Source organism: Hevea brasiliensis, chromosome 2 (assembly GCF_030052815.1).
Source record: "Hevea brasiliensis isolate MT/VB/25A 57/8 chromosome 2, ASM3005281v1, whole genome shotgun sequence".
Classification (NCBI taxonomy): domain Eukaryota; kingdom Viridiplantae; phylum Streptophyta; class Magnoliopsida; order Malpighiales; family Euphorbiaceae; genus Hevea; species Hevea brasiliensis.
In genome coordinates this window covers 123,852,735-123,878,375 of record NC_079494.1, presented here as the reverse complement: position 1 = coordinate 123,878,375, position 25,641 = coordinate 123,852,735, and the positions used below count along the sequence as shown (strand labels likewise).

General features: G+C 35.9%; 2 protein-coding genes across 4 annotated transcripts; one reads left to right on the top strand and one right to left on the bottom strand.

Moving 5' to 3' along the window:
• The first annotated feature begins 258 nt into the window (after window positions 1–258).
• Window positions 259–20,534, top strand: LOC110663040 (uncharacterized). Of its 3 annotated transcripts, none has more exons than XM_021822243.2 (51): window positions 259–525; window positions 1,283–1,580; window positions 1,692–1,920; window positions 2,035–2,374; window positions 2,491–2,604; window positions 2,708–2,836; window positions 2,919–3,110; window positions 3,207–3,401; window positions 3,656–3,793; window positions 3,886–4,008; window positions 4,112–4,365; window positions 4,716–4,819; window positions 5,119–5,213; window positions 5,294–5,533; window positions 6,444–6,602; window positions 6,696–6,771; window positions 6,887–6,954; window positions 7,592–7,737; window positions 8,349–8,457; window positions 8,564–8,710; window positions 8,849–8,896; window positions 8,975–9,103; window positions 9,187–9,426; window positions 9,505–9,645; window positions 9,736–9,821; window positions 9,905–10,010; window positions 10,266–10,361; window positions 10,484–10,636; window positions 11,819–11,995; window positions 13,445–13,677; window positions 13,766–13,901; window positions 13,982–14,107; window positions 14,400–14,444; window positions 14,647–14,724; window positions 14,899–15,015; window positions 15,283–15,409; window positions 15,490–15,590; window positions 15,677–15,814; window positions 15,887–15,970; window positions 16,511–16,657; window positions 16,737–16,868; window positions 16,968–17,006; window positions 17,092–17,238; window positions 17,319–17,380; window positions 18,095–18,248; window positions 18,331–18,522; window positions 18,673–18,777; window positions 19,061–19,195; window positions 19,503–19,739; window positions 20,050–20,151; window positions 20,250–20,534. In XM_021822243.2, the coding sequence occupies exons 1-51, from the start codon at window positions 427–429 to the stop codon at window positions 20,397–20,399; spliced, it is 7,218 nt and encodes a 2,405-aa protein (XP_021677935.2). In that variant the 5' UTR covers window positions 259–426; the 3' UTR covers window positions 20,400–20,534. The 3 variants fall into 3 exon arrangements, with proteins under 3 accessions (XP_021677935.2, XP_021677934.2, XP_021677933.2); XM_021822242.2 differs by having other exon boundaries at window positions 6,435–6,602; XM_021822241.2 differs by having other exon boundaries at window positions 6,411–6,602.
• A 1,599-nt stretch (window positions 20,535–22,133) lies between these two features.
• Window positions 22,134–24,094, bottom strand: LOC110662991 (protein transport protein Sec61 subunit beta). The gene is made up of 2 exons (XM_021822169.2): window positions 23,991–24,094; window positions 22,134–22,381 (listed from the first exon to the last, which is right to left on the bottom strand). The coding sequence occupies exon 2, from the start codon at window positions 22,377–22,379 to the stop codon at window positions 22,134–22,136; it is 246 nt and encodes an 81-aa protein (XP_021677861.1). The 5' UTR covers window positions 22,380–22,381; window positions 23,991–24,094.
• Window positions 24,095–25,641: the final 1,547 nt, after the last annotated feature.

Here is a 25,641-nt window from a genome sequence, read left to right as displayed (position 1 = left end):
AATTAAACTAATACTTTAAATTATTTTTTCTAACATCCAAAATGTACTTATTACTCGAATATAAATCCTAAAACGTTTTTTTATAAAAATAGATTTAAACACTAATTTTAAATAGTTTCAAAATATAACTTTTAATAAATAGGTAAATGAAAAATAAAAATAAAACTATAAAAAAAATCCAAATTCCAGGAAGACGTGGCATAAAAACAGCGGCCGTATATTTACATAGATGACCCGCGGGTAGCCGACGCTGCCTTGCTTTCAGATACGCCTTAGGAAGCTAAAGTCTCACCTGTTTAAGACGATTCTCAGTGGCCGTAATCTTGAAACCCCAACCTCCAAATCTCATTCCATCTTTGCTTCTTAAACACACAAATACTCTCTCTAGATACACAACCCTAATCTCTCTCAGCTTCTTTCTTCGCGATGCCTAAGTTGTCATCGACCGTTCCGAATCAGATTCGGTTCTTGCTCCAGAGCTTGACCGAAGCCAATGTCGATTCTGTTTTCCAAGAGCTATGCCAGGTATCTTCTCTTAGTCTAATCTGAATACTTTGGCTCCCCGAATTTATACCACTGATCATCAATTCTCAGTCACCGTATTCACTTTATTGAAACCCTAACATATTTCTCTGATCTTCGCTTAATTTTGGTTGCATGAGTTTACGTTGAGGCCTGACGATCTGTCTATTTCTTTTTTCCCCATTTCCGTTTTTAAAGATTTTTGAATTCTGGGTGCAAAGGGAGAAAGGGAAAGTCGATTCAATTGTTAGATTTTGGTCGAGCTTAAAATGGAGATGTATATTATCATATAATCTGAATTTGTGGATTTTAACTTCTTAAATTTTAGTATTAACTATTCCAATTTACACCTGGTAGCATATTCGCTTTTAGATATATATACGTGAATGCTACAAAAAGCATTCCATTTTCTGTTCACTGTATAATGGAATGACGCTAATTGAATGATTTGCTTTTAAGTACATTATTACTTATTAGGTTTAAATCAGCAATTACAAGGCTCTAGCTGAATTACTGTTTCAGAACCCCTCAGTGTACCATGTCATGTGCTCATGGCACCATATAATACTCGGAAGCTTTATAATTTTTAAGGCAAGCCTTTGTAGAGAACCTGCAACCGAGGGCCAATCATAAACTTAAATCGTTATAAACGTTAGTTGTTGAAATATATGATTTTAATGTGGTCAGTTGGTTAGCAGTTCAAGATAACCTTTTCTTGGTTCTCATGGATTTATGTATTCACTGAATTTCTTGCTGGCAGTTTATTGACTATGGAGTTGAGGGAAGTGTTCTGGTGCTCCAAACCTGCTTGGAACAGCTGTATTTCCACAGGACAGACTTGAAAAATATGCAGCTGGAACCAGTTTTCGTGTCAATTTTCAGATTTCTTTTGGACAAACCAAATTTCAGTACGGTGCTTTGTCAATCATTAAGAAGCTCAGAGATTAATGATGAATTCCTAGAGAATTTGTCTAGTGTGTTAAATTTATCTCTGTCTGAAAAAATTGGCATTGGTCTTGCTCTGTCTGATTCTGAGATCATTGAATCCAGAATGAGTGGTGAGTATTTATTCTTAAATAAATAGATTGTTCATTGTGATTTATTCTTCACTAGTATTCTTGCGCTTCTAGTTTCTCATGTACCAGTTAAATAACTTTTCTGGTTCCCAGCAAAGAAATTTTGCATGGCTCAGATTGAGGAACTGTGTACCAATCCAGTTTCTATGAATTCGTCGGAGCAAATTCAGAATATTGTTATGTTCCTTCAGCAGTCTGAGGGCCTTTCCAAGCATGTAGACCACCTTTTGCAGATATTATCCTTAGTGCAACCAAAGGAGACTTTTCCATTTGTTTTAACTCCACTGCTTTCAGATGAAATGCGCGAGGCCAATTTCTTGAGGTTCCAATCTTTTGTTCCATTTTAATTGCCTTCTTTACATACGTCTGCATGATTGATTACATGTTTATTTTGTTGTTAAGTTTTTGATATCTGAATTCCCTTTTTCATTTCTAGGAATGTGGATCTGTACCATGAATGCAAGGAAAATGAATTTGATGCGCTGTTAGCTGAAATGGAGAAGGAGATGAGTGTGGGTGATGTTGTGAAAGAATTGGGCTATGGATGCACATTTGATGCCTCACATTGCAAAGAGATATTATCTCACTTCTTACCGCTGACTGAGAGCACTATCTCGAAGATACTTGGAACTATTGTGAGCAACCATACTGGCCTTGAAGACAACCAGAGCACATTTTCAAACTTTGTTATAGCACTGGGTTTTAGCAGCTACACTGATCTCCCACTGTTAAGTTCCTGGGATATTGACATCCTTGTGAAAACTATCAAGCAACTTGTAAGTTCACCTTTTTTTTCCCCCTTCTTCTACTTCTTCTCAGCAATTGCTAGTTTCTTTATAATTTTTTTATGATCAGTGCTCTTTTTTTGGTCATGCTTGTATTGTGAATACAGGCTCCTGGTACAGATTGGATACAAGTGATGGAAAATATGGATCACGAGGGATTTTACATCCCTAATGAGGAAGCATTCTCTTTCTTCATGTCTGTATATAGACATGCTTTCCAGGTATATCTTGTTAATGAGCTAAACCGCATGTCTCAGGATCTGTTTCTAAAATGAAGAGGTTTCTTCCTGGTTAGTTTTGAGTTTGTTTTATTTATGTATGCAGGATCTATTCCCTCTCCATGCTATTTGTGGATCCCTGTGGAAGAATACTCTGGGGCAACTATCTCTTCTCAAATATGCCGTATTGGCCCCTCCAGAAGTGTTTACATTTGCTCATTCTGGAAGACAACTGGTTGATGCATTTTCTATCCTGTTTTTACTTCTATTAACATGTAATGTGTTTGATTGTAACTAGTCAGTGATTTTTCATTCAGGTCTATAATGACACAGTACATGGCCATAAGCTTCAACTTGGACATGCAAATCATGCATGGTTGTGTCTTGACCTTTTGGATGTGCTTTGTCAGCTAGCTGAGATGGGTCATTCTAGTTCTATTCGGTCAATGCTCGAATATCCTCTCAAGCACTGTCCAGAAATCTTACTTCTTGGAATGTCACATATCAATGTATCTCTCTATTTTTATTGCTAACTCAGTGATTTTTTATCATTTTATTTTCCACAAACTTATTTTGGTTGATAAAATTTTTATTGATAATTGCAGACTGCATATAACCTTCTCCAATGTGAAGTGTCTTTTATGGTTTTTCCAATGATAATCAAAAGCTTCACAGGTAGTGGTGTGATTCTTTACCTCTGGCATGTAAATCCTAGTCTTGTTGTGCGGGGATTTGTAGATGTTTACAATATTGAATCAGACTGCATGACCAAGATATTGGACATATGCCAAGAATTAAAGGTAAAATTTAGAATGAAATTTATTTTTTGTTTTAACCTATTTTATCTTGCAACAAGTTAAAATAAAAGAAGGAACTGGTTCTGATGATCTACCTTGTCCATTATGTAGGAGGGTGGCAATTTATGGGTACTTCTGATGTCTTTATTGTTCTTTGCTGAAGATGTTTTTGGAATATGTCGTTTTCTTTTTTTTTTTGCATGGCTGGTTTTTTTATTTCTCCTTCGTTTAACTTCTATTTCTTATCCATTTTGCAGATTCTGTCATCAGTGTTAGACATGATTCCTTCTCCTTCTGGCATCAGATTGGCAGCGCTAGCTTCACGAAAAGAACTTATTGACCTTGAGAAGTGGCTGACTACTAATTTAATTACATACAAGGATGTTTTCTTTGAGGTAATGTTTGCTTGATCTAACTATTCTTGCTCTATTTAAGTTATAATAGTGGCAAAAGATGATGTGCTGAAATGCATTGTGCAACTTTTCAGGAATGTCTCAAGTTTTTGAAGGAGGTCCAACTTGGTGGATCACAGGATTTTTCTGCCAAACCTTTCCATCATACTAGTTCTATAACAAATATTTATATGGAGACTAGTTCTACCTTCCTGAAGGTTCTGCATTTCTATATATATATATGTGTGTGTTTTCTAGGCTATCTCCGTGCGTATTATTTTCTGTCTCTTGGTTGTTTTCTTATTCTATGTTTATTTACAGGTCCTTAAGGCCCATACAAACTTAATTATCTCTAGTCGACTTTCTGAGGAAATGGAAAGGTTAAATTTAACAATTATGGACTCTAATCCGCGGCTGCAAAATGGTGGCTCTGCAGAATCATCTGCCCCTGATGGGTTTTCAGATGATGTTGAGGCAGAAGCTAACTCTTACTTCCATCAAATGTTTTCTAGTCAATTGACAATTGATGCAATGGTTCAAATGCTTGCTCAATTCAAGGAATCACCTGTGAGAAGGTAAGATGTCGAATCTCATATATATATATATGCTTGGCACATACTGTCCATTCAAGTTGTCTATATCAGTGTATCTCCTTCAATCGTGTGAACAGATGATTCTGGCTCTTTATATGGTTGGCCTCATATGACCGGCAAAGTAGAATGCTATTTACTGTTGTAGCCAACTCCCTTACTGAGTTATTTTTCATTATTCTTTGCTGTAACAAAAAAAAAAAATGTGCTGATGAAGATTGTGGCTTTGTTGGTAGGTGGGTTGTTTAGTTCACAGGTTGTAACTAGAAGATATTTTACCTATTGTGTTTTTCATTTCACCAGTAATGCTGATGATCAGCTGCAATAATTGACAGGGAGCAGTTAATTTTTGAATGCATGATTGGCAATCTATTTGAGGAGTATAGATTCTTCCCAAAGTACCCTGAAAGGCAACTAAAAATTGCTGCTGTTATGTTTGGTGAGTATTTATTATAGAATAGAAAGTTTTATCTTGGCTCGTCTTTCTTTTTGCCAATGGTCGGATGATTTGAGGAGAGGTTTTATGATAGTTGGCTTGATACTGACTTTACTTATGTGAAATTTGTGGCCAACTTGTTTCCGTGCTTAAAATGCATCCAACATGAATATAGTTGATGTTATTTCAGGCATGCTTTGCTTATTTATTTCTCAAGTGACTTTGCTGTTTATGCAAATATGCAAATGATATAGCAAATTTTCAGCGGATTTATGAAATTTTGATTGTGAATATCTTTTCAGGTTCTGTCATCAAGCACCAGCTCGTAACTCATCTAACACTTGGGATTGCCTTGCGTGGTGTTTTAGATGCACTGCGAAAACCCCCAGATTCCAAAGTTTGTTTTATCTATTTGTGTGTAATGTTCCTCTAATTGTTTTTTATTGTATAATGCTGCTGATGCCTTTCCACCTGCAGATGTTTGTTTTTGGGACCAAGGCTTTGGAGCAGTTTGTGGATCGCCTGATTGAGTGGCCGCAGTATTGCAACCATATCTTACAGATATCTCATCTGCGTGGCACTCATTCAGAGCTTGTTTCTTTCATTGAACGGGCGCTTGCCAGGATTTCATCAGGTCATTTGGAATCGGATGGAAGTAACAATCCTTCTGCTGCTCACCATCACAGTTTATCTCAGGCTAGCTCAGGGAATGGAGAGGTAAGGTGTTGTTAATATTTCATCTTGTCTTTTGCATTTTAACTTATGCCGAGTTAAGTCACAGTTAATATTATTTTACAGGTTTTACATCCTGCCATGAACAATTAGCTAGGCTTACCTTTGAGATATTTTAAAGAAATTTGCCAGAAAATATTGTTTTTATGAGTATTCCTTCTCCTTCTGACAATGGGATGATCCTTTCTTTGTACTTTCAAGTGCATGAACACGCATTACCTTTATGAAATACAATAATCTTTAGATCATTAATTCTTGTTTCTATGTTTCATATTCAATCATCAACCAGAACAGTGAAGCATTTCATAACCAGTTTCATCAAATCACTAACTTGTATTCTTCAAACTATTTTTTTGACTTATTTTACATGCTTCCTATAGAGTAAAGAAGTTGGAGTTTAGGTAAGGTGAAACCAAAGTCGAGTTAAAAATGCCAACTTGTATTGCATAGTAAATATGCCATCAGAACGGGACCTCCTCTGCTGTCGCCGCATCATCAGCTACTGTCATTTCTCTGGATCTCTGACTGTAGTGCACGTGTGGTGCAATGTGCTATGGCCACATGAGTACTTGCATTACATCTTAGTGCTACCACATACATCCCTATTTTAGGATACTCATATACCATGTTGCGTTGAAAAAGGGCTCTTATGTAAAAACTTATGGAAGCATTACTTTCTAGGTTTAGAAGGCACTGATAAGCTGAAATTTGTTTATAGATGGTCATGGTTGATTGTCATATGTTAGATCTTGACCTGCTTCTACAATCTTATAAATGGAGGACTTAAATCAATAAGTTAAACTAATTAATGATTTTAGCAGTTACTGTTCTTTTTCTCTCTAATACTGGATTGATATTGCAGTTGAATAGTGTTAGCATGACACAGCCTGTGCAGCAACTATCCTCTGCGCTCCATGTTCAACAGAGACATGAAAGTCCTCTTGATGACCGTCATAAAGTCTCTGTGGCTTCGTCTAATGACACCAAGTCTCTTTTATCTGCTGGAGGGCAATCTTCGATTGCTCCTTTAGGCGATAATTCGAGTATTCAGAAGGTATGCCTTTCCTGCTAATTACATGTGATGTGGTCAATGTTTGCAGTTTCACTATTATTATGTATCATCTTATTTTTTAAGTTAAAAATGCAGAGCGTGGCCAGTACTCCAGCTATGCTGTCTTCTTCTCATGGTTTCATTCGTCCTTCTCGTGGAGCTACCTCTGCTAGTAAATTCCTATTGCTAATTAGTGGATTTTTTGTAGTTTGCCTTGAACTGTCACGCCTTGTATCTTCTAATGCCTTTTTTTGTGAACATTACTCATGGAACCTGTTTTTGTGTAGGGTTTGGCTCTGCTTTGAACATTGAAACTCTTGTAGCTGCCGCTGAGAGAAGGGAAACACCAATAGAGGTATTCTATCCTTCTGATTTCTGCCCCTTCTGCACAAATGGATGGTATATTTGATGTAGGCACCAGGCATTGATGGATGTTGGGTTGTCATGTGATGGATATTATGCCTATTACATATTAAGCAGGTTTATGGAGGCCTCCATAAGTGAAAAATTCTCTATGTTTTGGACATAAATTCCATGGGATTTGTTTGGACTTTGGTATCTACCTTATTTCTGCATATAGTTTAAGGTGGTACTTCAGTTGTCTAGGAAATAAAAGTTTCCTGATCATTTGAGCTTCGAATTTGAAGTGTAGATTGTTTGTCCCACATGTCTGCATTTTGCCTTGCTTTCTCATGGAGATTTCAGAATATTTAGCCACTAGCTGTCCTTTGATGATCGTCAATCCTCCAAATTGTTGGTTACATACTGATGTTGCTTTATTACCTTTTTAATTATGTTTTCTTCCTTTACATGGTCCAATCTGACCTGAACAAATGAAAATTGATAATCTGGACGATATTGTGCACTGCATGAGCAGAAATCTCCACTTCACTAAGCATATAGGGATCATTCTTACATGGTTCACTGATTAGGTCTTTTCATGTCTTCATTTTAGGTTATACATAATAAACTAGCCTATCTCATGTTTACAGGCTCCAGCTTCTGAGATTCAGGATAAAATATCGTTCATCATTAACAATATTTCAGCTGCAAACATCGAGGCTAAAGCAAAAGAATTTACTGAAATATTGAAAGAGCAGTATTATCCCTGGTTTGCCCAGTATATGGTTATGAAAAGGTCAGAAGATTTACATATTTCCCTTCAATGCACTTTGCATTTGAATGTTTCTAACACGTATTTGTCTTCTCTCTCTCTCTCTCTCTCTCTCCCCCCCTATATGTCTAATATATTCATCTTTGCTGATCCTATCAATCAACGATTGAGCCAGCATAAGAAGAATAAAGGTTGGGGGTTTTATGTCAAGCCATAAGGGTACCCCCGCTTAAATGTGTTTCTGACTCTTATTCTTTGAACTTAGATATACATGCAACTGTTTAATTGTATATGCGAAGATTCTGTTTTTTTTATTGTATCTTATGTGATGTATTTATTATTTATGCTCATCTTTTCTCTTGTATATACAACAAGTACATTTGTGCATCATGTCTCTACATGTGTGTATGACATCATATCTATCATCGTTTTATTTACATTTTTGTATGGTTAAATCTAAATTCAGAGTTGTGTATATATACACACATTTGTCATTCATATAAAAAATAATAAGATAAATCGCTTTGGCCCGCCCAAGAATTCTTGGCTCTGCCACTGCCATCAGATGCATTTGATCCTCATTCCTCACTGTTGTGTCACTGTTCATATATTATCCCTGGTTGATGTCTTCGCAGGGCAAGCATAGAGCCCAATTTTCATGACTTGTACTTGAAGTTTCTTGATAAAGTTAATTCGAAGGCCTTAAATAAGGAGATTGTCCAGGCCACTTATGAGAACTGCAAGGTTTGTGTCATTTCTCGCTGCCCTGCCCGCACACTGGGCTTGGCGAAGGAACAGCCTTTTGTGAAAATGAAGTGGATGTAGTATTTCATTTCTTCTATTATGTCAGGTTCTCTTAGGTTCGGAGCTGATAAAATCAAGTTCAGAGGAGCGTTCATTGCTAAAAAACCTGGGAAGCTGGCTTGGAAAGTTAACTATTGGTAGGAATCAAGTTCTAAGGGCTCGTGAGATTGATCCTAAATCTTTGATCATAGAGGTAATTTTAATCCAATGCAGTCTTGTGCAATATCACTAATCCTCTATAAAATTTTCTTGTTTGTATTTCATATGTTCTTTGAGGATTATATGCTACTGGTTGGGTGTTTCATTAAAGAATTTTCTTTTCATTGTGCAGGCATATGAGAAGGGGCTGATGATTGCTGTAATTCCATTTACTTCAAAGGTATAGTTAAATTGATGATAATGCATTGCTCTGAATTTTAGTGTTGTATGATGCGTAAATTTTCATTACTTGCTGTAGGTTCTCGAGCCATGCCAAAGCAGTCTAGCATATCAACCTCCTAATCCTTGGACAATGGGTATTCTTGGATTGCTTGCTGAAATTTATTCAATGCCAAACTTGAAGATGAACCTTAAATTTGACATAGAGGTATAGAGATATGTTGTTTATGCTCAGTTGATGAACAATTTTCATTTGAGAAGCTGTACTGACACATTCTTTTGTCTTTTTAGGTTCTATTCAAGAACCTTGGTGTAGATATGAAGGACATAACACCCACTTCTTTTCTGAAGGATCGGAAAAGAGAAATTGAAGGGAACCCTGATTTCTCTAATAAAGATGTTGGAGCATCACAACCACAGATTGTTGCTGAAGCCAAGTCTGGAATGATCTCTCCACTAAATCATGCTGAGTTACCACTTGAGGTTGCCAATCCATCTAATTCCGGTGGCCATACACATTTGTTATCTCAGGTTTGTGCCCATGTTGCTGTTTGCTGAGAGTTATGAGTCTTGTAACACATCAAAACTTAATCTGCTTGGTACTTTTAGTATGCTGCTCCTGTTCATCTTCCTTCGGGGACACTGATGGAGGATGAGAAACTAGCTGCGCTAGGCTTGTCTGACCAGCTTCCTTCTGCTCAAGGACTATTTCAAGCTACTCCATCCCAGTCGCCTTTTTCTGTCAATCAGGTATAGCAGCTGCTTTTTTTTTCCATGGTGCTTTAAGAACCTATTGAGATTTTATGTTTACTGACTTGCCAGTTATTATGTGATTTGCAGCTTCCCACGGCAATACCCAACATTGGAACTCATGTTATAATCAACCCAAAGCTCAATTCTTGTGGGTTGCACTTGCATTTTCAAAGGTCTGAAATTCTTGCTATATTTCGTTATTGATGAGTTTGTTGGTCTTCACTATAATAATATTCATCTCATTTATATTTTACAGAGTGGTTCCTATTGTAATGGATAGAGCTATCAAAGAAATAGTGTCCAGCATCGTTCAGCGTAGTGTTTCTATAGCGACCCAGACAACGAAGGATCTTGTTTTGAAGGTTTGCTAGCTGAACTGATTCAAGTTTTAGGTTCCCTTTTTTAATATCTGGAAGCATTCTTCTGGTATTTAGTGGTCTCTTGTGCACTATTGTCATATTTATGTTTTCTTATCTTTGCTTATTATCTCATCCATATGTTTCATTGTTGTAGCATCATCGTTTTGATTTAATCACTATTTTATAAAAGCTCTTGCTGCTCTTATTTTCATGCGGACATCTTCAGATCCGTAGCCTCATATTATGCTGAAATGACAGGATTATGCCATGGAATCTGATGAGACACGAATATATAATGCAGCACACTTGATGGTTGCAAGTCTGGCAGGAAGCTTAGCTCATGTGACATGCAAGGTGGCTGTTTTTCTTTTCTTCTCCTCTCTCTCTCTTTTTTATATTGTGAAGCAAACCATTTCATCTTTTATATCTTTCATAGAGTTGTTAAGTGATTTTAAGTTACATCTGTGGTTTGCTAGGAGCCATTACGTACTTCAATTTCAACTCAACTAAGGAATTCTCTTCAAGGTTTGAGTATTGCAAGTGAACTTCTGGAACATGCTGTGCTACTTGCTACAAATGATAACCTTGATCTTGGGTGTGCAATAATTGAGCAGGCAGCTACAGATAAGGTTTTACTTCCATCTTTGATGTTTAGATGCTCCATTTTCCTCGTGAAATAATGTTTTTGTCTTGAGTACTGTGCAGAGGGGAAAAAAATACAGAGGTCAGGACGAACACTTTCTTGTCTCTGTTTGTGTTTTTGTTTGCCTGGGGATTATGATTTACTGAGATCAGTGGAGAAATGAGCTGAGCCAGAAATAGTCACTGATTAGTTAGGGTGTTAATCAGAAGCATATGTCACATCAACGGCCCAATGTGTTGAATGGGTGATTGTGGGTAAAGAAGTGAGTTAAGCATGGGAAATTGGAATTACAAGAAACCAAGATAAGTTGAGAGGGAAGTTGATGGGGCTAGCAGCTATGCAGTTAGGAGAGCTGTTGTAGCTTTTCTGCAATAGACTAACTTGACCAAAATAACCTAGGGTTTCATAATTATGTGCACTGAAATTGTGGGTCCAATTCCACTTCAGTTAGCACTTTGAAGTTTTAGGTAATTTTGTCAATTTGTATCCAAGTCAATCAAGGTCTGCCTACCATAAGCAGTGTCTTGTTGCACTGGTATGATTCTGTTTCGTGCTTACATTGCCAGAATCCTTGTTGTACCTTTATTTTTTGGGGGGATAGGAGAGAAGAGAGAGGGGAAGGGGGACATTGGTACTGAACTGGAGAGATCCTTGGTAATATTTTTACGCTGGATGACCCCAAAAGTAATTCTAGCCAGAGCTTTTGAGTAATGGGCCTTTGGTGTTAGTTGGAGAAATCAAGAATAAATATTATGATGATGTCTATGCAGGCTGTTGGAATGGTTTATAGAGTTCTTGTTAAACACTAAACAGGAAAACATTAAACGAATATCATTAGTTATGCTCTATGGGCAGGGTTGTAATTCTACCAGAAACAATGCTCTCGCATTGATGTGGATTTGTAGTGTTAAGCAAGTGTTGGAGAAATCAAGAATACATATTATGATGTTGTCTGTGCAGTCAGTTGAAATGGTTTATAGAGTGCTTGTAAACACTAAACAGGAAAACATTAAAATGAATATTGTCCGTAGTTATGCTGTATGGGCAGGGTTATAATTCTGCTAAAAAGAATGCTTTTGCCTTGAAAATGATTTATACTATTAAGCAGTAAGTTGAATTTCTCTCATCCATAATTTACAATGGTGCCTTTTTTTTTTAATTATTGCAGGCGATACAAACCATTGATGGGGAAATAGCTCAACAACTTTCTTTAAGAAGGAAGCATAGGGATGGTCCAACATTTTTTGATGCGAACATATATACCCAAGGTTCGATGGGTGTTGTACCTGAGGCCCTCCGCCCCAAACCGGGTCACCTATCTGTCTCTCAACAGCGAGTTTATGAGGTATATACCTGTCGATCTTTAGCTCCAAGGTATTATTTTGGTGATGTGAAACATAGCACCTAATGTCTCCCCCCATCTTGTAGGGAAAAACAGAAACCAAATTGTTAAAAATATAAAAATGAAACTGAACGAAACCAAAACATTTGATTTGATAATTTGGTTTTAACTCCTCTTTTCTGATCTTTGTTTATTTATTTGTATTATTATTGTTAGTATTATCATCTGCTAAAACATCAAAGAAGGAACCCAAATTTATATTTTATAAAACAAAAGGGCCCAACATATTAAACCAGAAATTGGATACAATGTATTGTTACATCATATACAACAATCACCATCATAATTGTGTCAATGTAAAAAAAAAAAAAAAAATCCCAGAGATTGTCCCAAATTTGAATCACACAATAAATGAGTACAATACCCAAGTCAAAATTTTAATCAATAGATCAAACACCCAATAAATTGCAAAAGAAAAAGCCCAAACTTTAACCATCAACCCAATAAACTAGTAACCCATTACCCAATTAGCACCAAGCTTCAGTTATGGCAGCAACTGGATTATTGGGGAAGACAAGGAGCATGATACAATGAGATCACAAGATGCACAAGGCAAGGACCAAGAAGGGACATGGCAGCAGCATGGCTTCTGGCCTCGTGAGAGGGAGAACTAGGAGTCGTCTGAGGAGAAGAAGGGCAAAAACTGTTTGGCAAACTGCAGAATCAATGGGTAAAACAGGAAGAAGCTGGAACAAACAAGAACTGGAGGGTAGAATTGATGGGTATGGTTGATGTAGGACCAATAGGTAAATGGGGATTTGGTTAGAGACAAATTCTCAAATTGGGAGAGAAACTAATTCTCAATTTTATTTGCTCAACTCAATAGTCAATAATCATAATAAATTCTGTAAATAAAGTATAGAAACTAAGCCCTATTTATAGAGTTTTGTGACCCTATTTATATTAAGATATAGGAACCCTAATTCAATTCTAATTAAGAGTCTTAAATAAACTTAAACTAAAATAGTAATAATAAATCTAATAAAAATAAAATTTCTAAATAATAAAAATCTAAACTTTATAATTCTACAATGAATATAATTCCTAAACTTAATCCTCTTCCAACACTGCATCAATGGTGAGACATGACAGGAGGCAAGGGGAGAGAGGAACTGTAAAGGGTACTCAGGAGGAGAGACTTTTTTTTTGTCTGGGTCTTTATGTTTAGTATTTCTAGTTGATAATTGTAGCTGATAATGCAAAAACCTAATCTCCCAAAAGGACCAAAATGCTGTGTTTTATTGGGGAAGACAAGGAGCATGATACAATGAGATCACGAGATGCACAAGGCAAGGACCAAGAAGGGACATTAAATCAGTTCGATTGATTTCTTTTTGCTTTTGAACTGAATTCTGCCGACTCCTACCATTGTGTGTTTTTTTTTTGGTTCAGGACTTTGTTCGGCTTCCATGGCAAAACCAATCTAGCCAGAGCTCACATTCTATTCCTATAGGTTCTTCATCTTCTTTGGGTGTTACTGGTCTGGCTAGCGCATTTGGTTCAGGTTCAGGACAACTTAATGCAAGCTACTCATCTACTCCAGGCAATTTAGGAGCTGAAGCAGTCTCTCGGACATTGGATTTGGCTTCTGATGCTATTGACTCTAATTCAGCTGTACTTCTTAGGTATTTTGTTTTTATTGCTCAGTTTTTTATTTGTTCAGTCTTCAGAATTTAAATTGCTAAGATCTTCAACTTTTGTGTAATATTCTAGTGCGTCATCTATTCATATTGGGGCAACTGATGGTGTTATCCAGCAAAATTCCGAAAACAATTCTGTCAGTGCTTCATTGTTGTCTACTGCTCCAGCCCCTGAACTTCAGTCAGGGGATTCCTCTGATGCTATGAAGGTAAGGAAAGTTGTGTGTGTGTGTTTTATGCTGCGACGTCTTTTTATTGTTATTAACATGTTTGTCTAATTTATTGAAAGGAATCGGTAATTTCTTCACAACCAATAACTTCATCAGCTGCTTCTGATAGACTTGGAAGTGCCATTTCAGATCCTTCTTTAAATACAAGGGATGCGTTGGATAAATATCAGATTGTAGCACAAAAGGTTTCTTTTTAAACCCTTTGCTTTGTGCTTTTGTTTTTCCTCCCTTACGGTTCCCTTTCTTTTTTTCCTGGCTGTTTTATACATATATATAGATGTGTGTGTGTGTGTGTGTGTGTGTGTGTGCTTGTGTAATTTTTTATGCCCTTTCAATTGATTCTCATGGCCACTACCCACTAGGTCCATTGAATGAGATTATTAAGCCTTGCTCTTATCTCCTCTGCTTTGGTTTAGCTGTTATTACATAAATATGATCATATTCTTCTGCTGACTTGTCATCTTAAAATGATTTCAGTTGGAGGCTTTGGTTAATAGTGATGCTAGAGAAGTAGAAATCCAGGTATTGTTTCTTTTTTGTTGCAATGATTTGCATTGCTGAATGTGTCATTGGTAAAACTCACTAAGTTTTAATCCTAGACTTGCTAGAGTTGTCTATATGGGATCCTTTTCTTTGTCTGTACTAGTTCTTTTACTGATTCTTATTTAAAATTTGCCTTTTTTAAAAAAGTTAAATGCATTTACACATGTAATTTTGTGTTCAGGGAGTAATTGCTGAGGTTCCTGAAATCATACTTAGATGCATCAGTCGAGATGAGGCTGCCTTGGCTGTGGCACAAAAGGTATGCTTCCATTTGCCAGTGGTTTTTTTCTTTGAAATTTTATCGCGTGGCTATCCGTTTTGCTGCTTATGGTTTTCTGTTAATTTCCAGTTTAGCCATTCAAGTGACCAACTTTGACGGTAGATTCTCTTATGTACACTTCATGTATTGGGTTCTTTCTTGATTCCCTTGCAGGTTTTCAAGGGTTTATATGAAAATGCATCAAACAATTTTCATGTTAATGCTTGTCTTGCAATCCTGGCTGCTATTCGTGATGTTTGCAAGCTTGTGGTTAAAGAACTCACTAGCTGGGTATGTTTTACTGATACTCCTGAAGCGATGATGTAATTATCTCGTTATGGTTTCCTTGTTTCTGTGAAGTGAATTTACATCGTGGTTTCCTTCCTTGGTTCTTTGAAGTGCCTGTACATTGTGGGCATTGACTTTACTGGCCCGCTAAGTTGTCTAATTCTGTGGTTATTAAGATCATTTTGTCATCTGAATACATCTAAATTTTTACTTATTCTTTTGTCATTAAGATTGTTTACTAATTTATTGGTTTCCAACTATTTACTGCAGGTGATTTATTCAGACGAGGAGCGGAAGTTCAACAAAGATATTACCATTGGCCTTATACGCAGTGAATTGCTCAATCTGGCAGAGTACAACGTTCATATGGCAAAACTTATTGATGGGGGAAGGAATAGTAAGTGCATTGAAAATTTTATCATTTAGAATCTTTACCACTGCAGTTGATGCAATTGATTAATTAAATGAATTGTGCAGAGGGTGCAACCGAGTTTGCTATTTCCCTTATCCAAGCTCTAGTTATTGAAGAGTCCAAAGTTATTTCTGAACTCCATAATCTTGTTGATGCATTGGCTAAGGTTTTGTTTTCGTTCAATATTTTTTTGGGTTGGATTTTTGCATGCTGTTTTTGTTTATGCAGTTTCTTACTCATTCTGATTTGCAGCTTGCTGCAAAACCTGGATCTCCCGAGCCATTACAACAACTGATTGAGATTGTCAAGAATCCTGTTGCTAATTCTGCTGTTTTGTCTGGTATTACTGTTGGAAAAGAGGATAAGACTAGACAGTCTAGAGATAAAAAGGTAAGCGGAGATTCTATAATTACTTGGTTTTTTCCCCATTCATATTTTGACACTTTTCTTCTGTTGAAACAGGCTGTAAATCAGTCCATCCCTAGCAGGGAAGACTATAACAATGCTGAATCGGTGGAACCAGATCCTGCTGATTTGCACGAGCGGGTATAGCTTAAATAGTGTTACTAGCGTTCAGTTTTGAAAAATTCAATAAATATTGCTAAATAGTTCTATGTTTGCTGAGAACACAGATGATTCAGATGCTTCTATTTTTTCAGTTGACAGACTCTGCACTTATTTATAAATTTGATGTAACTTCTTTCCTTGTATGATACGTGGTTAAGTACTCATGTCGGAAAATTATTAGGTGACTTTTTCAGAGATAATTCCAGTAACTGCATAGCATCCTCTGTCTCTGCCTCCACCTCTGCTTCTCTGTGTCTGTGTCTGTCTCTGTCTCTGTTTCTCTCTCTCTCTCTCTCTCTCTCTCTCTCTCTCTCTCTCTCACACACACACACACACACACACACACACAATTGTGTGCATATACACACAGATAACCCTCCCCAGGCACATATTTCAGAGTAGTCATTTTTGTTTTGTCTCTCCTTGTTTGGTGAGATTGACATTGATTAGGGTATGTGCAATTTATTCGGAATTCTTTTAATGGTCCATTTAAATACATGCTGGTACCATTTTATATAGGTTTCCATGCTATTTGCGGAATGGTACCGGATATGTGAACTTCCGGGTGCAAATGATGCTGCTTGTACTCATTATATCCTACAATTGCATCAAAATGGACTATTGAAGGGGGATGACATGACAGAATGCTTTTTCCGAATCCTTACGGTGATTTTTCTGTGTTTTGACTTTGTTTTTGGGGCATAATCTTGAAGGTGGAAAATATAATTCCTTGATAAAATTTCAGGAACTATCCGTTGCACATTGTTTATCTTCTGAGGTGATTAATTCTGGTAGCCTGCAATCAACTCAACAAGGGCAGGTTTTGTCCTTCCTTGCCATTGATATTTATGCAAAACTTGTTTTTTCAATCCTAAAGGTAAGCTTTTGTGTTTGCAATTTGCCTTTTCTGGTGTTCTTGAATCTGATTTTCATCTGGTAACTGCTCTAATGATTTATATATAATTTAAATTTATAGGTGGAGCAAGGATCAAGCAGATACCTTCTGTTATCAAAGGTGAATCTTTTTCTAAAGATTGGTAATCATTTTTTCAATCTTCTTACTCGATTTGATCTATATGATACTTGATGGATTTAAACAGATTTTGACTGTTACTGTGAGATTTATACAAAGGGATTCAGAGGAGAAAAAAACATCTTTTAACCCAAGACCATATTTCCGATTGATTGTGAACTGGCTATTGGACCTTGTCTCCCCAGATCCTGTTATTGATGGTGCAAACTTTCAGGTTAGGCTTTTTTTTTTTTTTTGGAATTACTTTACATTTTGTTGTCTTCCATAGACTAACAGTAGTTGCATGTGTTACAGATCTTGACCTCTTTTGCTGGCGCATTCCATAATTTGCAGCCCCTTAAAGTTCCTGCCTTCAGGTTAGCATTGTTCATGTATTTAAGGGTATATCTAGGTTACTGATAGGAAATTGGGCTGGTAAATGGGATACAGAGACGGTATTCTTAGTCTGCAAGTTATTGCTTCCAGCCAGGAATTTGTTGTTCTACTAGTTGCTTCCAGACAGGAGTTTGTTGTTTTAATCACATCCTTGAATGTGTCAAAAGAAAGCATTTGTGCTAAAACTTCTTTTGTTACACCTGATGGGATAAAATGAAAAAAGTGGAAATTCATATGATTTTAAAACCACATTTATGAAGGTGAAATGCCTCCGTGGCATTCACTTGATACATTCAAGAATGTGATTCCAGCGCTTATATTTGAACAGATGTAATTCTAGCATTTGTTCTTGCCTTTTACCTATGCAATGTATTTTGGTGGCCTTGTGTGCAGGGGTAATTTCTGAGGTAGTATGCCTCCATGGTATTCATTTTGGCTTGTGGGTTTGGAGCTGGTTTTCATTAATTTTCTAGAAACACACTCTTCTCCTAACTGCCCAAACCACTTGTAGTCCTCTTTTGGTCTTAAAATATGATGCAAACTGATAATGCTCTTAGTTGCCATAAAATGCTGTAGCAGTTCATTAGATTGCCTTCTTCCTGGGCCATGAAACAACCTAAATCTGGAAACTGTTTCAGGTTTTGGAGTTGCTTTTTCTTGTGTTCATGCCTAACTTGGTTAAAATTGTTCCTCAGCTTTGCGTGGCTTGAGCTGGTGAGTCACAGGAGCTTCATGCCAAAATTGCTCACAGGAAATGCTCAGAAGGGTTGGCCCTATGTCCAACGCTTGCTAGTAGATTTATTCCAGTTTCTGGAGCCATTTTTGAGGAGTGCTGAACTAGGAATGCCAGTATGCCTCTCACTTGCTGCTTGTTTGCAGCTTATCAAAACTTTATGTCTCGACTCTGATTGTTTTTGTTGTATTTATGCAGGTTCACTTTCTGTACAAAGGTACACTAAGGGTGCTGCTGGTTCTGCTCCATGATTTCCCAGAATTTCTGTGTGATTATCATTTCACCTTTTGTGATGTGATTCCTCCTAGCTGCATACAAATGCGTAATATTATTCTCAGTGCATTTCCCCGCAATATGAGGCTACCGGATCCATCTACTCCCAACTTGAAGGTGTCCATTCATCATAATAAATGTGATGCTACTAATTTTATAACATATCTCATAAATCACTGATACTGGAGGACTTGGTTCGTGTAACTAGTCTTTAATCTATTATTTGGAAATGGATAAACAGAGTTGAGTGGAATCTCTTTTTTGCAGATTGACTTGCTTCCAGAAATAAGGGAGGCCCCTCACATTCTTTCTGAAGTTGATGCAGTTCTAAAAGTGAAGCAGATGAAAGCAGATGTGGATGAGTATCTCAAGGTATTTTGTTTATTTACCTTCATTTGTTTTCCCATGCTCTATTCTTATTTTGCTGAAAACTCTGAATCTCTGATGCATGATTATTTCCATATTTATAGAGCTGATTATCTAATATCTGTTTCCTAATATCTGGATGACTGTAACCATTATAATTTTTCTTCAGATTTAATTATCATCATTATGTTAGCAATTTAAAGTTAACGTACTATTGATATATCTGTCTTTTAGTAAACGTTATCCTCTTTAGCAATATCTCAAATTTTTATTTGGCAACTCTCTGCAGACCAGACAGCAGGGTTCTTCATTTCTTACTGAATTGAAGCAGAGACTACTACTTTCACCAAGTGAAGCTGCCTCAGCTGGTACCCGATACAATGTACAATTGATCAACTCCCTTGTGCTTTATGCTGGGATGCAGGTATATTCTGGAGCATTGGTTCATGTTTCTATAGTTATCATCTGGGAATTACCTGCTGTTAATACATGTTGAGAATTAAACCCTTATTATAATTGACTCTGTTTTTGGGAATTGATGGGAATAAATATACTTGAAATTTTCGTATGCATATTATACTATCTTATTCGGAGAATATTCTAAAAACTTAAGAATGCTTGTAATTTTTCACTTAATAATTCGTTTCTCCAAGATCAATTGTATAATACTTAACTTACCTCCCATTCTCATTGTTTTTCTTGTTCGTTTTGAAATTACCTTGGAACATCAGGCCATTCAGCAGCTGCAAGCAAGAACACCTCATTCACAGTCAACAGGAAACACTGCTCCTCTTGCTGTCTTATTGGTGGATGCTGCTTTGGATATTTACCAGACGCTTATCCTGGAACTAGACACTGAAGGGCGATACCTCTTTCTGAATGCTGTTGCCAACCAACTACGCTATCCTAACAACCATACGCATTACTTCTCATTTGTCCTACTTTACTTATTTTCAGAATCAAACCAGGTAGAACACTTTTTATATGGTTAGCGTTTGTAGGCATCTGCTTATATTGCTGAAAATAGACGATTTCCTTTTTTAGTCCCCTTTTTTTTTTTTCGTGTCTTCCATTATGGATTCTCCAATGCCAGAAATGGTATTCTCATTTAATTTGGGTTCTCCATTAGCATGCTTAGGGTTATTTTGCTTGTAGGATAGGATTTGTATGTTTGACTATCAATGAAAATTGCCTTGAGCAATTTATCTTTGATGTGATTGGTTCAGTTTGATAGCCTCAAAAATTCATGCTGCTTGTACTATGCTTTTCCATGGGCAGGAAATTATTCAGGAGCAGATCACAAGAGTCCTTTTGGAACGCTTAATAGTTAATCGACCACATCCATGGGGCCTTCTGATTACTTTCATCGAGCTCATTAAGGTAAAGCCTTTGTGGAGAGTTTAGCAATGACTTTCTTCTTATTCTTCCTTCTTCTCTCCCCTCATTATAGTGTTAAGTTAATTTCTGTTTTCAATCAGAATCCTAGATACAACTTCTGGAATCGATCCTTCATACGATGTGCACCAGAGATTGAAAAGCTCTTTGAATCAGTGGCGAGATCCTGTGGTGGCCTAAAGCCTATGGATGAGAGTATGGTCTCGGGCTGGGTTTCTGAGGGCGCACACTGAGGCTTCTGACATTGTCATGCCTTTTTCTACCCCTTCTGTTATCTACATATTATTTTGTATTTTACAAATTAAACCCATTCTGCAATAGCATAAAATAATACTTGCAAAAATTAAATTTATCGACTTTTGTTGCCATATTGAGTTGTTGGTGCCATGTGGCTGCTGATGTTCTGATCCTAGCTAGGTTCTTTTGTCCTACTTGGAAATCATTTAATAATTTACATGTAAAATTTAATAAAACCTATTTACATATAAACATAAAAATTATCATTAAAATAATTCTTAAAAAAAAGTCATTAAAATAAATATAACTGTAATATAATAAATACTACAAGTCTAATTTAAAAAATATAAAATAAAAATTTATTTACTTGTATTAATCAATATATTATTTAATTAAATATGTTTAATTTTTCTTATAATGATTAATCCATGAACTCATTAAGATAATTCAAAATCCGAGTTTGATAACTATACAAAATACTATTCAAAGTTTCAAATAATAATAATATATAAATAAATATATATGTATAATAATTATATTAAATTTTTGTTAATTAATTTATTAAAATAATATTTAATTGATTTAAAATCAACCGAATAAAAATCATTCATAAATAAAAAATTATACTCTTATTAGACGAGTAACAAACCTTGTAGCACCTATTATGTTATAATCGATGCTTAAAGTAGAACTTTGCCATTGCCACATTATCTTCACCAAAGTAGAGTGTGGCAATGGCAAAATTGTACGTTAAGCATCGGCTATAACATGATGGGTGCCACAGGATTTGTTACTCGTCTAATCAGAGTACGGTTTCTGATTTATGGATGGTTTTTGTTCGGTTGATTTTAAATCAATTAAATATTATTTTAATAAATTAATAAATAAAAAGTTTAACATAATTATTATACATATATATTTATTTATATATTATTATTATTATTATTATTATTTGAAACTTTGAATAGTGTTTTGTATAGTTATCAAACTCGGTTAGGACTTTGAATTATCTTGATGAGTTCATGGATTAATCATTATAAGAAAAATTAAATATATATTTAATTAAATAATACATTGATTAATACAAGTAAATAAATTTTTATTTTGTATTTTTTAAATTAGAATTGTAGTATTTATTATATTACAGTTATATTTATTTTAATGACTTTTTTTTAAGAATTATTTTAATGATAATTTTTATGTTTATATGAAAATAGGTTTTGTTAAATTTTACATGTAAATTATTAAATGATTTTTAAAAATAAAAATATATATTTATTTTTAGAATTTTACCGCTGATTAAACAAACTTAAAAAGTTTACGTACGCCATGAGCAGATTTACATGAATTGGATGTTAGATGACAATTAAAATTGATGCTGCTAGGTAGATGCTCACCGTTGCCAACGAAGAAGCCGTAATTGCTTCATTCAGCGGGAAACGGATATGCTCAAGGCATTCAAATTCCCTTTCAAAGCAAATTCAAATCCATAATCTTCAAACAAATTAAATGAAAATCTTGGAAAGAATCTTTTAGGCTAATTAAAGCTAAGGAAAAACACCATGGACCTGCTAAATGCTCAACGGGATGTTTATCCATCGGCTAAATGATCTTCAATTAGAGCTGTTTAACCATTTTTGTAACAGCTCAAAATGCATATCAATAAGTTAAACCTACTCAAAATTCAAAATTTGACTTCCGAAACTGACATTCCTATCATAAGCACACTTTTAAGCCTCTGTACGAAAGAAGTAGAGTTTACCCACAACATGGAGGATTGCAACAAAAGCTATGAACCCAATGCTCATCATTAGAACAACATTTGGAGAGATTTTGAGTCCTGGAGCATCATCAGTATAAAACTGAAGCATAGTCCCTGCTGCTCCTCCTGAGGCCCCACCACTTGTTCTTCTCCTGCGCATGCTAGCAGCAGCTGCTGCACTGCCTCTTGGGGGAGCTGTTCCACCTAAAGCCATTTCTGTAACAACCAATGATTCACATAGTTAAGATGCATGTTCATACACATTGATCTTCTGCAAGTACACCTATAATCAATCACCAGAATAATGGTTTGCCGTTGGCAGTTCATTCATACCAATTCATCCACAGATGCGACTTGCATATCAACGCTTAATTAACACTTGATTCAAATTCTTGAATCTAACGCACATTTATATCTCAACTAGACTTTGTGAAAGCACTATCATTACTAATTAGAGACTATATGACTCATGGTGTGAAGAAGCATTAGTGCTTATTTAGTATTGAGTTTGCAGGACTAAATTACTTTTCTGAATAAAAGTATTATTTTAAATTCTGTTGAAAAAAATTATTTTATTATTTTAGTATTTTTATGACTAAAACTTATTAAATTTAATTTTAAATTATTTTTTAATACCCTTTAATTAGTATATTTTAAAAAATAATTTTCTCAATAATAATTTTAATTGCAATGCCAAATATGCCTTTAGACAACATGTCCAACAACAGGCTAAAAATCCTGATAACCAAGGGCAAATTCGTCAGCCATGTCAAATTTTGATATTCAATCAGAATCACTTGGTTTGTCCTATAGAAGCAGCAAATGAGATTAATGGCTTGAAAATAACCTTGTAAACCCCTTTTTTGAGTTTCGTGATAATGTTATGTACTTTAATTAGCCCAGCCAATAAAATAAACACCACAACGCGGAATTCTGTGAAAGCATGCATGCTATGCAAGATACACAATTACTTGAGCCAGACATCAATACAATGAGATGTCTATAATCACCTTAGTCACAAATTCCGATCAAAATTCATTTATGTAGAGGACAAATGATAAGGTATTTTAAAATAATAATAATAATAGTAAATAACAACTTTATAACCGAATCAGTCAAACCCATGTTTCACTCGAACCGCAAGTGAATTGGACTGGAATTGAACCATAATTATTTGGTTCAGTTCCGGGTCAAACTAGATTTTTTTTAAAAAAAAATAAAAAAAATTGAAATGTTGGATTTGAACTAGACCGGATTGCAGAGGAACCTAATCTGGAACTGGAACCTGGGGGATTTAAGGATTGGTTCAGGTTTTGGTAAACCACGAACTGACGGTTGCGGGCGGTTTGAACCAGAACTGTCCCGGTGGACGGGTCTAACCGAAACTAAAGTGAAAACCAAAAACAACAATAAAAACATCATCTACATGGATATAATTAAACAGTTTCTAATAACTTCCCACAACAATCAAAATTGATGATAGAACGATGAACAACAAAAAATGGAGTAATTATTGATCTCAGAAAACAGATCTTCAATCTTTGTATCCAAAATAAAAAAATTGGAACAACCTCCAAAATCTACCGAAACATGATCTAATTACGGGTAATGTAAACAATGATTAATTAGGCAACCTAATTCAGACCTAATTGAGTAATTATATCCTAATAGAAAACAAATAGCAGATCCCAATGGACTGTGAGAGAGTTAGATCTCAGTCATCAGGAAAATAGAATTCGATCACTAAAAAGGCATAGATCTATCAAAATCACATATAATACGTGTTGAATAGAAAGTAATGCGAGAAAAGAAATGAAGAACTCGCCTGAATCGACTCGAAGAACTCAAAGATCGGCAAATGTTGAATATGGGAGAACTGAATTTGACTGCGATTGTAATTTTTCCTTCTATTTATATGGTACGGTGGGCTACGCGTACCGTATGTGTATTTTCTCCATGCATACTAAATATATATAACTCATATGCTTGGAGTCTACGATCCAATTTAGGCAACGAATTTTCTTAGCCCATCGATATTAGCCTTAACCTTTAAATCAAACTTGCGATTCCGGTTCGGACCAGACCGCGGGCCAGGTCTGGCAGCAGATATGTCTATTATCAACAATACTCAACTCAATTCAACTAAGCATTTATCCAAAAAATTTGGGATCGGTTATATGAATTCGCTTTCTCCACTCTAAACCATTTTAGATTAAATCCTCAGAAATTTATAATGCTTCTAGGTCATGTTGTACTACTCTCCTCCAAATCAATTTAGGTCTACCCCTTTTTTTCTTTCTATCCTCTAACATAATGTGCTCTACTTGTCTAACCGGAGTCTTGTTATGTCTACGCTTTGCATGACTAAACCACCTCAATCTCTCTTCTCTCAACTTATCCTCAATTGGTACCACTTCTACCTTTTCTCTAATACTCTTATTACGGACTTTATCTAGTCTAGTATGGCCACTCATCCACCTTAACATTTTCATCTCTGCAACTCTTATCTTAGACGCATACGACTCCTTCAATGCCCAACACTCACTACCATATAACATAGCCAGTCGTATGACTGTACGGTAAAATTTTCCTTTCAACTTATTGGGAAACTTGCGATCACATAAAACTCCCATGGTACGTCTCCACTTCAACCATCCGGCTTTAATCCTATGACTAACATCCTCCTCACATCCCCCATCTACTTGAAGGACTGAGCCGAGATATTTAAAGTGATTACTTTGGGACAGTACCACTTCATCCAAACTAACTCCTTCCCTATCACCAGTTTGGCCTTCACTGAACTTGCAATGCATGTATTCTGTCTTTGTTCTACTTAACTTAAAGCCTTTTGACTCTAGAGTACTTCTCCAAAGCTCTAGCATTCTATTGACTCCTTCTCGCGTCTCATCTATCAGAACAATATCATCCGCAAACATCATGCACCAAGGAATACTTTCTTGTATATGTTTTGTTAATTCATCTAAAACTAATGTAAAAAGGTAAGGGCTTATAGCTGATCCTTGGCGTAATCCAATTGAGATCGAAAAATCTCTTGTGTCCCCTCCCACTATGGGCACAATAGTAGGTGCTCCTTAATACATATCTTTCAATACTTGTATGTACCTAATAGATACCCTCTTTTGTTCTAACACACTCCATAGGATATCTCTTGGAATACTATCATAAGCCTTCTCCAAATCAATAAAAATCATGTGTAGATCTTTCTTCACATCTCTATATTTCTACATCAAGCTTCTAATGAGAAAGATCGCTTCCATAGTTGAACGACCGGGCATAAAGCCAAATTGGTTGAGAGAGATAGAAGTATCATGACGTAGTCGATGCTCCACAACTCTCTCCCACAACTTTATAGTATAGCTCATGAGTTTAATTCCCCTATAGTTCGAGCAACTCTATATGTCTCCCTTATTTTTTAAAATAGGTACTAAAATACTCCTCCTCCATTCATTAGGCAC